Genomic DNA, 14138 nt, shown 5'->3' with positions numbered 1-14138 from the left:
TCCACAGGGGAGGATTCCACAACGGTACAGAACCGTTGTGGAAGCTTTCCACAACGGTTCTGTACCGTTGTGGAAGCTTTCCACAACGGTTCTGTACCGTTGTGGAAGCCCCAGTTTGTAGTAGTGAGTTTGACTATAAAGACTCACTAATAGTTTCATAAGTTGACCGAGGCAACTAGTTCAACTATTACTAGTTGTCTAATTTTGAACTAGCCAACTAGAACGACTTTCATCAAGTTGTCAATAGACGACTAGTACGACCAGAAAGACCGTCTATAACAACTAGTCGACTATTCTCTAGTTAGCCAAGTTCTCAAGTTATACTTATATATTTTAAGATGATCACATCTATATTTTGATTAATTTACATGATGAAATATCAATTTTATGTTAATTGAGAAATTAAATATGACTAATGAGCTTTTTTCATCGTCATGAAGTTACACCCACGTTGAACACATGAAGACTATGTTATATTACTAGTTGTTATAGTAAATTATAAGTGTTTGAAAAATTGAACTTCAATAATGTAAATAAATGATCATATGTTTTTCAAATATCATCGTTCAAGTTATATTACTTATTTTTATAAGATCATAGACCTTCAATAATTGTTTAAAATGACAAGTTATAAACCAATTAATGGTTAATTAAGTTTGACTATAAAGACTCACTAGTAGTTTCATAAGTAGACCGAGGCAACTAGTTCAACTATTACTAGTTGTCTAATTTTGAACCAGCCAACTAGAACAACTTTCATCAAGTTGTCAATAGACGACTAGTACGACCAGAAAGACCATCTATAACAACTAGTCGACTATTCTCTAGTTAGCCAAGTTCTCAAGTTATACTTACATGATGAAATATCAATTTTATGTTAATTGAGAAATTAACTATGACTAATGAGTTTTTCTCATCATAATGAAGACTATGCTATATTACTAATTAATGATTAATTAAGTTTGACTATTAAGACTCACTAGTAAATTCATATGTCGACCGAGACAACTGGTTCAAATAGACATTAGTTGTGTTATTTTGAACAAGCCAACTAGGACGACTCTCAACTAGTTGTCAGTATAAGACTAGTCCGACCAGAACAACCATTTATGACGCGTTGAACTAGTTGAACCACTCTATTACTAACCTAACCACTTGTACATGTCGAACTAGTTGAACTCGTTGGCATGAAAAATACTCCAGTCTTTGTTCATTATTAGGACGACTAGTTCGACGTATATTTAGTCATCTCAGTCAAACTAGTAATTATTAACCAGTTTTTGTTCATTATTAGGCGACTGATTCAACCGATCTTTGGTAGTTCGGGTCGAACAAATATTTAGATTAGTGCACTCTCTGTTTGGACGACCACGTAAACTAGGTTGTGGTTGTCTTTGTTTTTCATTCAAAATTTAGAAAACAGGTTCAACTCAACACTAGTCGACCTGGTTAATCAAATATTTTCAAAATTTAAAACTAAAGACTAAACAATAATAAATAAGTAGAAAATATAATATCATGGAAATACTTAATTAAGTTCAACATTCAAATAAAACAAAATAGTATAAATAACATAATATTAAGAAATACGCAATATCATGTCAAATTTCAACTAGATTGGCCAAAACTTCTAATCTTACGCTTTCGGTATTCTCCAACTGAAGAAAATCTCATTTGTTGGAGTCTTCCACGCTTGGCTTTGAACTCTGGAGCATAGACTTTTACGTCTTGCACATCATCTGGGACTATCCACTCTGACAATTCTGGAACAGGGTAGATTGTCTGAACATAAGCCAATGACCATAACTCTTTCAAGTAATACTTCGAGCATAGCGTATACATGTTGTTTGGACCACCGGAGAAAGCAGCTATGGCATGTGCACATGGAATTTTGTCAATATCAAAAACTTTACAAGTACAAGTTTTCTTCTCCAAATCCACTAAAAAACTACCATCTTCTCCTGTTACGTGGAACTCAAGAGTACTCATGTTCAACTCTCGAACTTCATAGAACGTCGACTTCTTGTATCTTGAATGTAATTCCTTCTCAATCGCTGGAGTGAAGAGTTGAGGGGAAGATCCTAAACATGACTCCTTCCGATGCCTATTAAACCATTCAGAAATTTTTTCCACAATTGCATCGGCCAAAGGTATCAAAGGATACGCTCTTGCTTTCTTCAACACCCCATTGATGCACTCGGCGCCATTTGTACTTAAGATGTTGTAACGAGAACCCGGAAAATAACATCTAGCCCATTTTCCAACTTCAACACTATTTTCAAGGTATTCCATTGCTTTTGGATACCTACTTTTATAGTCACCGTAGAGTTGGTTGAATTCTGATATTGTGTTTGACTCGACAATATCCATGAACTTAGTTGCTACAGAACGATATGTCTTACCTTTTTTTCTTTTTTCCTTATCAACTTCAGGGTCGTCACGTGCTTTACTCTTAACCCGTGTCTTGATATTTTGAGAAAGATGCCATGCGCATAATCCATGTGTTGACTTTTTGTAGACCTCGGCCACTGCTTTGAGTATACTTTGATGTCGATCTGAGATGAAGACCAACTCATCATCATCAGGTATTATCTCTTGTAGTTTTGTCATAAACCACCTTCATGAATCATTATTCTCCGAGTCAACAACCGCGAATGCGAGAGGATATTGGTGGTAGTTACCATCTTGAGCTGTGGCAACAATCATTGTACCTCTGTACTTAGTCTTCAAAAAAGTACCATCCACGGCAATCACCTTCCTCATTGCGTTGAAACCCTCAATGCATGCCCCCAACGCCATGAAAAAAAATACTTGAACACTTGATTATCGTCTACAACCAAATGTGTGACCGTTCCGGAGTTTAATTTTTTCAACATGTGCAAGTAACGGCGAAATAACGTAAAGCTCATGTGTGGTGCACCTCTAATACCACTTGTTGCCATTTGTTTAGCCCTCCAAGCTTTGTGGTACGATATTGTCACCCCGCGATTCTTCATAGTATTCATGATCGCCTTCGGAACCGGTGTATCAAGTTGACCCGGGTATTCTTTTCTCAACATGTCAGCTACTAAACTCGCAGTCGCTTGTCGGTTTCTCTTATCCACGGCATTAGAAGAACATGAATGTATATTATTGTATGTTCGGATAGATAAATTACCAGAGTTTGGGACGATCGCCGCTCGCAACTTCCATTCGCAATCCTCAACTACACACTTCACCACAAATAATGTCTTCGTCGACTTTATAATTTTGAAATCGAAACAAGCTTTTAGCGAGGCATCGATGACCAAGTTCTTAACGTCTTCTTTGCTCTTGAATTCTTCTCCGACGAAAACATTTAGACCATCTTCATAGTTGTATGCCGTACAACAATCATTGGTTTCTAATATCTCACAATGATCTATTTCAATACCCATATTTGAACGTATGGTCATATCATCTCGATCGGATGTGTGCTCAAAAGTAGGCTCACTTGGAAGATTACCTTTTTGGATGGATGTAAAAGGAACATCGGACGATATCGGAGCCTCAATGTGAACATCAAAACAGTCATCTCGAATTTCTTCTTCTATCTCCTTCTCGTGCATTTCATTTGCTTCATCCTCGTTACGTTCGCTCTCTTCAATAAGCTCGACATACAACACACTTCGACAATGAGATACGGCACAACAGTCTAAAAGATAACACTTGACGTCAATATCATCCAAAATATACTTAGGTCTCGCCGGTTTTGAGATCAAAGATATATAGCTCAACTTCAACCTTGTTGATGTGTTCACAAGAAGCCTTTCACGTATTCTTTCAACAAAACAAGAGAATGTAACATTATTTACGTCGTCTAATATCATACTTTTTAAGTCTTCATTCATTGAACTCCATTCGTATGACTCTCCGTCTTTTTTTCTCCATTCACCATCATATTGAAAATACACAACACTCTCCGCCATAACCTTCAAAAACAAAAATTATTAGCAACTAGAATATATAAAATTTCACTACCCGAGTACAAAAAATATCAACAAGATCAATAAAAAAAATTTTATGGATTTTACAAATAAAATATAAAAAAAAATAATTCACAATATGAGTTCTTGGATCGACTAGGTCGACCAAATCAACCGGTTCAACCAAGTCGACCAAGCCGACTGAGAAATTTTCCAGAATAGTTGACCTGGTCGTACCTCTTCGTTTTTCCTCGAAAACTTCCGAAACTTTCAGGCTTTCAGTCCAAAAAAAATATAAATCACACACTTGATACATTTTTAGTATTTTTAAACTCTCAACTACAAAATACTTACTTGGTAATATAAATATTCCGTAAATAAGAGATTTAAAGTAAAAAATTTGAGATAAACTTACAAATGTTTGATTTCTTCTTCTTGTTGAACTCAACAATGGAAGCCTTGAGTTCTTTCTCACGAATTTTGAAGTTGAAAATGATGATTATGGTGAGATTTCCATTAAAGAAGAAGAAAGACTAAGGAAAAAAAAGTTGGATTAGATTAGGGTGAGTAGTTTCCATTAGAGATGATGAAATGCTTATGACCTAAATATTTTTTTTAGGTCAAATTCGTTTTTTTTAAATAAAAAAATAATATAATAAAGAGATCTGATTGTTATTTTTATTTTACATTTTTTTTAGAAAATGGTATGATAGGTATTTGATTTATTTCATTAAAGGGGAGAGTTAATCTTGCAAATTGTTTACCTAAAAGGCTAATGATGTAAAGAAAATTCATTATAAGGTTATTTATACAAAGCCTCCCTAGTCTACCTAGGCTTCAAGGTCTGATATCCTTACTTCATCTTCGTGCCCTAATTTTGTTACTGTAAATTAAGGTAAATTTTGTTAATTTTCATTAATATTTGTTAATAATAGTTAATTATAATTAATTATTATTTTATTCGTCCATTTGTTTACTTTGTTTTGAATTTGTTTCTTTGTTTTCATTAAAACGATTTAACATATTATTTCTTAATATTTTCAACATGGAAATCACATATTTAGAACTTATATTCCATACACTTACATTACATAAAAGATAAAACTCTTAAACTCTTGTTGTCTTCTTCGTGCAAATTTGTTTTGATGATTTTTTGTATACAGAGACATGGCGAATGAAGGTTTTTTTTTTTATTTTTTTTAATACTGCAAGTTGGGTCTTGCATCTAGTGACGGTGGTTTTTTGATTTACGGAACTATTAAAAACGTGTTAAAAAGTCTTTTTATTTTGTTTACGATAATATATATATATATATATATATATATATATATATATATATATTATTGTGCTAGGATTTGTTCAGGGTTAGAATTGTGAAACAAATTTAAATTGTGCTATTTATCCACAATTTTTCAAATCATGGTTACTCCGAAATTTCATAGTTTCATTTTGGTTATAGAAGACTCTTTTTTTCCATCAAATATAAAATGAATATTTTTATAGTCAATGTTTAGTTATATATATATATATATATATATATATATATATATTATTGTGCTAGGATTTGTTCAGGGTTAGAATCGTGAAACAAATTTAAATTGTGTTATTTATCCACAATTTTTCAAATCATGGTTACTCCGAAATTTCATAGTTTCATTTTGATTACTGTTATAGAAGACTCTTTTTTTTCCATCAAATATAAAATGAATATTTTTATATTCAATGTTTAGTTAATTACTCCCAGGCCCCAGCTAGTAAATCCAAAAAAGAGCCTTTAATATCCCATATATTTGAGCCACACAAAAATAAATGAAAAAACAAACTTTCAAGCTCGACATTTGGTTCTGAAAAAAAAAAAAAAAAACAAAAACAAAAACCAAAACAAAAAAAAGAACATTTTTTTTTAGAGATGGTTTTATAAGTAGCCAATGATACAAGATCGAATATTTACAAATATGGGGGGCCGGAGAAATATAAGTATCTATTTCTAAAACCACACAAACACACCTCAGAAATAATTAAATGTGGGCATTGCGCCGGCTGGGATTCGATCCCGCGTCCTTCCTTTAGGAGGAGAGTGATGTTACCACTTGCTCAGTAAAAAAAAAAAAAAAAATGAACATTTGTTGGCTATTTCTTTTCTAAGATATTCTAGGTGTTGTTCGGATGCAAATATAAATCAATTTTAATTTACGTAAAACTTAAGAGAGAGAGAGAGAGAGAGAGAGAGATGATCCCAAACTATTGAGTTTGTGACATTTTGATCCTTAAAGGTTCCTTTGAAGCAAAATACTCCTTAGCTTTTTTCTTTTCAGCGAAATTAATCCCTCTCCCGCCAAGTTAATGGAGATAAATGCGACGTTATACCCACGCGTGGGCTTAACTGAATAAAGTAAATTACTTTTTTTTTTCGTTCTGAATTTTAAGGAAAAAAAAAAACAAGAGTTTTGAGTATTGCCTATATCGCCTTCGTCTTGTTTCACCGCGGAGAAAAAAAAACTGAAAGCCCATGTACAGAATATGGAGGGCAATCAAGTTACCTCCTATCCTATACCTATCCATTTCCTCTTCCCATTTGAAATATGTCCCCTGGGCTCTTAGAAGAAACTTTTACTGTGACAGCTTTCCCTCTTCTTCCTCCTCCGAGTTTTCTCCGCAAAATTTTGTCTTCCCCGTTGCCAGCCTCCGATTAAATGCCACGTCATCTACATTCGGGTGTTGTTGCGGTGGTTTACGAAGATCAAGGACCGGCAATGGTGGATGAGAAATAGGGTAATTTTACGAATACCCAAATTTTCTGCTATTTTTGCTTTGGGAAGTTATTATGTTTTGCATTTTAATCCCCACATGCGAGCTACGTGATAATTCCGTCCTTTAACTTGACCGGAGGGACTAATTCACCAAAAGCCAAAAGATTGAGGACCATTTTTGTTCTAAAAAAACTTTATAGACCAAAATGGCTCAAACAAACTCAAGGACCATTTTGAGCCTAAAAGCTATACATATATAAATGTGTGCGTGGTATGTATAATTGCAATGAAAATGAATAGTGTCACTTTTGGTAGGCCATTGATGAGAGGTAACATAACAGTGGTGCCACTTTTGGTCGAGAAGACTTTGGAATTTGACGAAGTCGTCGTCGCATGTTTTTATTTTTATTTTATATATCACACTTGGCTTGCAGCTTTATCAGTTGGAACAGAATACCCATACACAGTTTTCTTAGAACATGGATTATAGATTGTACATATTCAATATTCAGCGACTACTGTTACTCTCTATATTTCCATGCTGTTGCGTTGCCAGAGATTTTATTGACCTACGTATCCCAGTTAGGGACAATGAAGACACTCTCGTCTCAGCTAGAAAAGTGTTTGAGCTGGGCTTTTTCATCCCAAATGGAAGCTTGTCTGGTGAGCGATATGTCGGGATATGGTATACTTCTTCTCCGCAGACCGTCGTTTGGGTCGCCAACAGAGAGAATCCGCTTCCGAGCTCCAGCCATGGAGTTTTCAGAATTAGCGACAACGGTAATCTTGAAGTTTGGGACGAAATTCAGGACAAATCTCTCTGGTCAACGGGGATCGAAAGATCGGAAGCTAATTTGACCGCAAAGCTCATGGATTCTGGGAACCTTGTATTGGGAGATTATGTGTGGGAGAGCTTTAAGAACCTGACCGATACTTTTCTTCCGGGTATGAAGATGGAAACAAACACGGAGCTGACTTCATGGACAGAACCACACAATCCGGCCCCTGGGAATTTTAGTTTCAAGATAGATGATGAAGTACGCGGAGTACAGTATATCATCCTAAACAAATCAGCAACCTATTGGAAAAGTGGAGGTAAGCTCGCTAGCTCAAATACGATGCCAGATGCGATACCTTACATGTTATCAAATTCCTCTGCACCTCATAATTTCTCGATTACGAAGCGTAAGAATCCCCCAAACACAATTCGTCGTAGCACGATAGGCAGAGATTACAGCGGTAAAAGGCTGGTTATGAGGTTCGATGGAAGAATTGCATACGAGGAGTTGAAGGACGACCACATGGAATCGATATGGATTGAGCCAGCAAATGAATGCAGCATCGACAAGGCCTGCGGTGACTTTGGAAGCTGCAACGCTCACAGCACGCAGCGGTGCAAGTGTTTGCCGGGATTCAAGCCGGCCTACCCGGTGCATTGGGATTCTGGCGACTTCGTCGGCGGGTGTAGAAGAATAGGAGAGGAACAGAACGGGAACACATTCTTGAACGTGACGCTGATGAATGTGGGGACGACAGATTCAACGGAGTCCCCGGTTAGCAATGAGACAGAGTGCAGGAAGAAGTGCGTCGAAATTACCCGGTGCACTGCGTATTCTTTTCAAGCATTTGAAGAGAGACTAGTAACTAGAGATAAATCAAGCTTTCATAACACCACGTGCTCAATATGGGATGCAGCGCTATATGATTTACAAGATGGCTACATTGGTGGCCGTAACCTCTCTATCCGAGTAGCCATCGCAGATTTAGGTACGTGCTCTATTATCGAATGATAATCTTGAATGGAATTCTAAAACCTGCAGATGGTGTTTTCCAGAGGAATTTAATGATGTTGGTCTGTAAGAATAGAGCCCCTAATCCAACCCAACCAGAAAACTATTGATAACACAAAGATTTACAGTGGTTTCTTCTCGATGCGAGAGCTACGTTCACTTTTCCATTGCATATTTTACTATTATCAACATTGAGAAATTTTGAGTACAAACCTCTAATACGCTATATAAAGAAAATAAAGTAAACAAAGGCGAGCACAATACAAATGTAAAATTCTCGAAATGGCCCTCACAAATAATGTGACAGGTCGATATGTGTAAGGTAGCTTAGGCGAAAATTTGTGTGAAACATCCTTTGCTTTGGCCCAAAATCCTTTTGACTAATTATATGGTTTTATTTATTTGTTTGTTTTTGGTGTGAAACATCTATCTACTTTGATACAGGCTCAACAAATAACTGTAAGCCTTGCGGCACAAACGCGATCCCTTATCCATTGAGCACGGGACCCAATTGCGGTGACCCGAACTACTCAAATTTCAGGTGCAATAGTCTTGGTGACATTGTTACTTTCAAGGCGCTCGACGGAGACTACAAAGTTGTCAGCATCAATCCTGACGAGCGTAAATTTGTCATCCAAGTCAATAATACTTTCCGTGATTGCAAGGCCAGGGGTTTCCGAAACCAAGTTTTGCGGCTCGGCCGGCCCTCGCCATTCAGCGTTACTGATTGGTGCTACACCAGGCCATGGGGCTCGAGCTTTCGGATCCGAGACTTGTCTCAAACGACACTCGAGGTTGAAATTCAGTGGGACCCGCCACCGGAACCGATATGTAGTTCAGAATCAGACTGCAAGGAATGGCCAAACACTACTTGTGGTCTTGGTAAAAACAGGTGTCTCTGCAAAAAGGGCTACTTTTGGAACGGCCTTGGTTTAAATTGCACGCAATTTCAAGGTGATGATTATCTAAATCAGAAAAGCATTGTTCTGAACTCTGTTCTGATCTTTTGTTCTGATGTATGCAGAAGTAGAGGACCATCAACCCTTAGAGGCTTTGCCTCGAGGCAAGAGTAAAGCATTCCCTTTTATTATTGTGTTAACAAGTATAAGTGCTCTTGCTCTCCTTTGTGCTTCTATATGGTTCATCATTTGGATAAGAAAAAAATTGAAGAAACAAGGTGAGTACTATGGCTGATTATTTTTTAGTGCAGTACTAAAACTCCATGATAATATTTTTCTTTTAACTCCAGAGAAAATGAGATCCGATCAAAGAAGTAAAGACTTGCTCAAGTTAGACACTCAAAAGCGGATAAAACATTACATGAATTCCGGCGAATTTGAGGAAGAGGACGAAGAAGGGATAGATGTTCCGTTTTTCGATTTCGATTCCATTATCGCCGCAACCGATGGTTTCTCGGATTATAACAAACTCGGACAGGGTGGCTATGGCCCAGTTTACAAGGTCATACAAGAACTATATTTGTTTAAACGATTTATAATCTGTTAATTAACATTTATACGTGGATTATAGGCTACATTTCAAGGCGGTCATGAAATGGCCGTCAAAAGACTCTCTAGTGTTTCGGGGCAAGGATTAGAAGAATTCAAGAATGAGGTGGTTTTGATTGCCAAACTCCAACACCGCAACCTTGTTAGACTCCGGGGATATTGCATTAAAGGAGGCGAAAAGATTTTACTCTACGAGTACATGCCCAATAGGAGTTTAGACTCCTTTATCTTTGGTATGTATGGTTGGTATCTTCATATGTTCTTTTCTCTGATTTAGATTACTTTGGAAACACGAATGCGATCCTTTGTCTTTTGTGTCTTATTTGTGCTAATCCAATTGAAGTATGACACATCATCACATTTTTTAATGACATTATTATGATATTTTGTGTCATAATTTAATTGGAAGAGACACAAAAGAATACAAAAATGGGACATAAAATCCAGTCTAAAACTATAATTTGATTTTGATAGATCAAGAGCAAAGTAAGATGTTGGATTGGGAAAAGCGGTTTAAAATCATCCTCGGGATCGCTCGCGGGCTTCTCTATCTTCACCAGGATTCGAGACTGAGGATTATTCATAGAGATTTGAAAACAAGCAATATTCTTCTTGACCGAGAGATGGAGCCAAAGATATCCGACTTCGGTTTGGCGAGAATATTTGGAGGCAAGCAAACAGAGGCAAACACACAGAGAGTGGTTGGAACTTAGTAAGTCCTGTGTAGACAAAAACATATTTCAATTTGGCGTTTCCTTCATAGTTCATGACAATTACCCATGATGTCCACAGCGGATACATGTCTCCTGAGTATGCACTCGAAGGACTGTTCTCTGTCAAATCTGACGTTTTTAGCTTTGGCGTTGTTTTGCTCGAGATAATCAGCGGAAAAAGGAACACAAGACTTGTTCAATTATCGGGACGGCCTCTTAGTCTCCTAGGCTATGTAAGTTTACCTTTCATAACTGAAATAAAAAAGAAGAATATTTTTTTTTGCATAAGTCACTAAATTATTACGTGTCTTTGTTTGTTAGTTGCTTCTGATTAATTTTATTTTTTGAAAAAATAGTCAAAACTATTGATATCTTAACATTCCCCAGACTTAATGAGAAGTCCATCTTTCCCTAATTGTTTTTTATTAACTAAGCCATGAAAATACTAAATAAAACTTGAGCATTTTTGGACAGGTAATATAAGATTGTGTTCTTATATAAAACCTTTTAAATTATAAACCAGTTATTGAAGTTTATAAATCAGTTTTAAGTTGTTTAGTTCTCAAATTCGATTAAAATTCTGTAGTATTTTTATGAAAAGAACTAGACTCTCCGCAAAATTAATAATTTGATAACTGTTTTTTCTTGTAAAACCCGTTGCCATTGGCATCAAAGTTAATTTAAATATTTGCACAGGCGTGGCGGGTTTGGACGGAGAGCAAAGTACCGGAGTTAGTGGACCCCGCCATGACCGAGAACTGCAACAGTGAGCAATTTTTGAAGTGTGTAAAAATTGCACTGTTATGCGTTCAAGAAGACCCGAACGAACGGCCAACGATGTCAACGGTGGTGACAATGCTCGACAGCGACTCGGCAAATGTTCCGGATCCTCTACAGCCGGCTTTTGTCCTCAAAACTGGAGCCACCATTGGTTCAACTTCTTCTTCTGCTGATACACGGGCTGAAATAACGGTCACTCTAGAACATGGTCGATAGTCAGCGCTTTCAACTTGATCTCCCCACTTTTGGTTTCCATTTTCAGTCACAAGTCTCGTCGTGACAGTTTGTGTAATGATTGCTTGATTGTGGATTGATGACTTCCGTACTTGAAAAACCGAAAATAATAAAATGTACAGCCGTTATATTGCAGAATTAGACACCGTGTAGCTTGAGTCATCTACGTCAATCTAGAGCCGGTCGATAAGAGTTTTCTCGAGCCTCCGCGAGTATCTGACAGTGTAGGCCATATTCCCAAACTCGATTGGTTTGGTGAGAATTCTAACAGCGACAGTTTTCGTAACTAAGTTTCTGTCTTGTGACTCTTGTCGTATAAAGCTCTTGCCACATAGGTCAAAGTTGTATTTTGGCTACTACGTTCATTTTGTAAACTCACTATTAAAAGTCTTATTATTACCCCTCAACTGTTCAAAATATAATAAATGCGTAGCTTTCTTATGACAGACCCGCGTCTTGTCTTAATATGAGAATTTTTTTTTTATTATCAGATAGTTATGCTTTTTTTTTTTTTTTTAACGTAAAGAGACTAAATAAGTATGTGTTTAACTCTCCTGTAAATTCGTAGCGATATAAAATATAATAAATTTATTGGTATTTTACATTACATTTATTTATAATAAATATCATGCAAATAGCTTATGGTCTTGCTACCAGAATTTAGGGGGATTGACACAAATAATACTATATGAATGTCCCTTACCAAATATAGCCCAAAATGAAAAATTTGACACATGTAGTACCTAGACCACTGGGTAAAGACTATTATACCCTTAAAACTCATTTAAACGAAAAAAAACCATTCCAAAGCCAATTCCCTCTTTTTTTTTCTCAAAACTTTCCACACACACCTCTTCATCTTCTTCTTCTTCTTCTCACTCGGTCGCTCAACCTCCACGCTCAACCCAACCCACGATTTCCCTCAACCAAACCCACGATTTCGGTCAACCCAACCCATCTTCACGCTCTCTCTCTCTCTCTGTCGCGCCTCTCCTCGCTCTCTAGCCTCTCTTCTCGCTCTATCTCTTGCACACCTCTTCATCTTCATCTTCTTCTTCTCACTTGGTCGCTCAACCTCCATGCTCAACCCCACCCACGATTTCGCTCAACAAAACCCACGATTTCGCTCAACCCAAGATCTCGATTTCTCGCTCTCTCTCCCCCGATCGCGATTTAGGGTTTCTCGCTCAAGGCACACACCTCTTCATCTTCATCTTCTTCTTCTCACTCGGTCGCTCAACCTCCACGCTCAACCCAGCCCACGATTTCGCTCAACCCAAGATCTCAGTTTCTCGCTCTCTCTCCCCCGATCGCGATTTAGGGTTTCTCGCTCAAGGTAAGTCTCGTTTTCCTTTTTTCCATTGAGATTGTTGTTATGGTTGATTTATTTAAGATGATTGTGTAGATTGTTGTTATCTGATAATGAATGTTGCGATTTTTTTGAGATTGTTGTTATGGTTAACTGGTATTGCGATTTTTTGTGTGATTGTTGTTATGGTTAACTGGTATTGCGATTGTTGTTGAAAATTGGTGACTTGATTTGTTTTAGGTTTTATATTCAATGACGAAGTCTAAAGGAACCAAGGTCGAGGAGGCCTCAAACGTTCGAAGAAGTCCTAGGACGGCTTCGAAAAGGAAAATAATTTCGCCGTCCAAGCGTTCCAACGATGACGACGCGTTCATCGTCGCACCAACAAAGATAAAGAAGGTATAGAATAAAAATGAAGTGACTTAATTAGAGCAATGTATGGTTATTTGATTTTGTTTTGTGTTTGATATAGCAAAAAAACAAGGCTGAGTCCTCGGGCGTTGCGACCGCCTTGGAGAGTCCTACCACTGTTATTTCCCGAAAGGTGAGTGTCAGAAACTCATTTTGATCCTGGTTCGTGACAGATGTGTCACGGACTCGATGACTTCGTGACAGATGTGTCACGAAGTCAGCGAGTCCGTGACACATCTGTCACGAAGTGGGTGAGTCCGTGACACATCTGTCACGAACTCAAGCATAATGGTTTCATTAATAATGTCATTGACTCATATGTGTAGGAGTGGAGACGGTTTATACCGGAGTCCAACGTTGAAGGATTTTCCTTTAACTTCCACGGGGGATTGGAAAATTTCCTGGCTCTCTTACTCGGCCGCAGCGCCGAAACGCAAGCTGGTTTCGCCCAATCATGTTTTGGGCAGTTCGTGGGGCAACCCAAAATAATGTGGTCATCGGCGATTATAAGCCACTTGGTGTTGAGGACCGGGAGCTTCGACGGAGAAACCACTGACGGGCTTCTAATTGAGATTGGAGGCCAAGTCCGGGAGTTCACGAAGAGAGAGTTCCAGGAGATCACATTCCTCAAAGTCGTCGATGACTACGAGGAATTCAAGTTCGAGGGGGTTGTTTCTAATGACAGCCTCTTCAAAAAAT

At 37.5% G+C, this 14138-nt stretch overlaps 2 protein-coding genes across 2 annotated transcripts; one reads left to right on the top strand and one right to left on the bottom strand.

Moving 5' to 3' along the window:
* Positions 1 to 1608: 1608 nt before the first annotated feature.
* On the bottom strand, positions 1609 to 2292 carry LOC149408042 (uncharacterized). Its single transcript, XM_089623405.1, has one exon. It carries the CDS (start codon positions 2290 to 2292, stop codon positions 1609 to 1611), a length of 684 nt encoding a protein of 227 aa, XP_089479531.1.
* Positions 2293 to 6736: 4444 nt separating this feature from the next.
* On the top strand, positions 6737 to 12165 carry LOC149408041 (G-type lectin S-receptor-like serine/threonine-protein kinase At4g03230). Its single transcript, XM_089616168.1, has 8 exons — positions 6737 to 8461; positions 8929 to 9438; positions 9509 to 9661; positions 9734 to 9945; positions 10015 to 10225; positions 10467 to 10704; positions 10785 to 10938; positions 11402 to 12165. Exons 1-8 carry the CDS (start codon positions 7174 to 7176, stop codon positions 11699 to 11701), a joined length of 3066 nt encoding a protein of 1021 aa, XP_089472294.1. The 5' UTR covers positions 6737 to 7173; the 3' UTR covers positions 11702 to 12165.
* Positions 12166 to 14138: the final 1973 nt, after the last annotated feature.

The sequence above is a fragment of the Urtica dioica genome, chromosome 1 (assembly GCF_054948205.1).
Source record: "Urtica dioica subsp. dioica isolate 48M chromosome 1, U.dioica_male_clone48M_v1_H2, whole genome shotgun sequence".
NCBI classification, from domain to species: domain Eukaryota; kingdom Viridiplantae; phylum Streptophyta; class Magnoliopsida; order Rosales; family Urticaceae; genus Urtica; species Urtica dioica.
The sequence above is the reverse complement of the archived record's forward strand: the minus strand, read 5'-3'. Positions and strand labels throughout refer to the sequence as shown.

Excerpts from the sequence above, each read along its gene's own strand:
- LOC149408042 (XM_089623405.1), bottom strand. The coding sequence starts at position 2,292 with ATGGAATACCTTGAAAATAGTGTTGAAGTTGGAAAATGGGCTAGATGT.
- LOC149408041 (XM_089616168.1), top strand. The coding sequence starts at position 7,174 with ATGGATTATAGATTGTACATATTCAATATTCAGCGACTACTGTTACTC. Across the intron at positions 9,946-10,014 it reads GCTATGGCCCAGTTTACAAG|GCTACATTTCAAGGCGGTCA; the intron begins GTCATACAAGAA and ends CGTGGATTATAG. Across the intron at positions 10,705-10,784 it reads CAGAGAGTGGTTGGAACTTA|CGGATACATGTCTCCTGAGT; the intron begins GTAAGTCCTGTG and ends TGATGTCCACAG.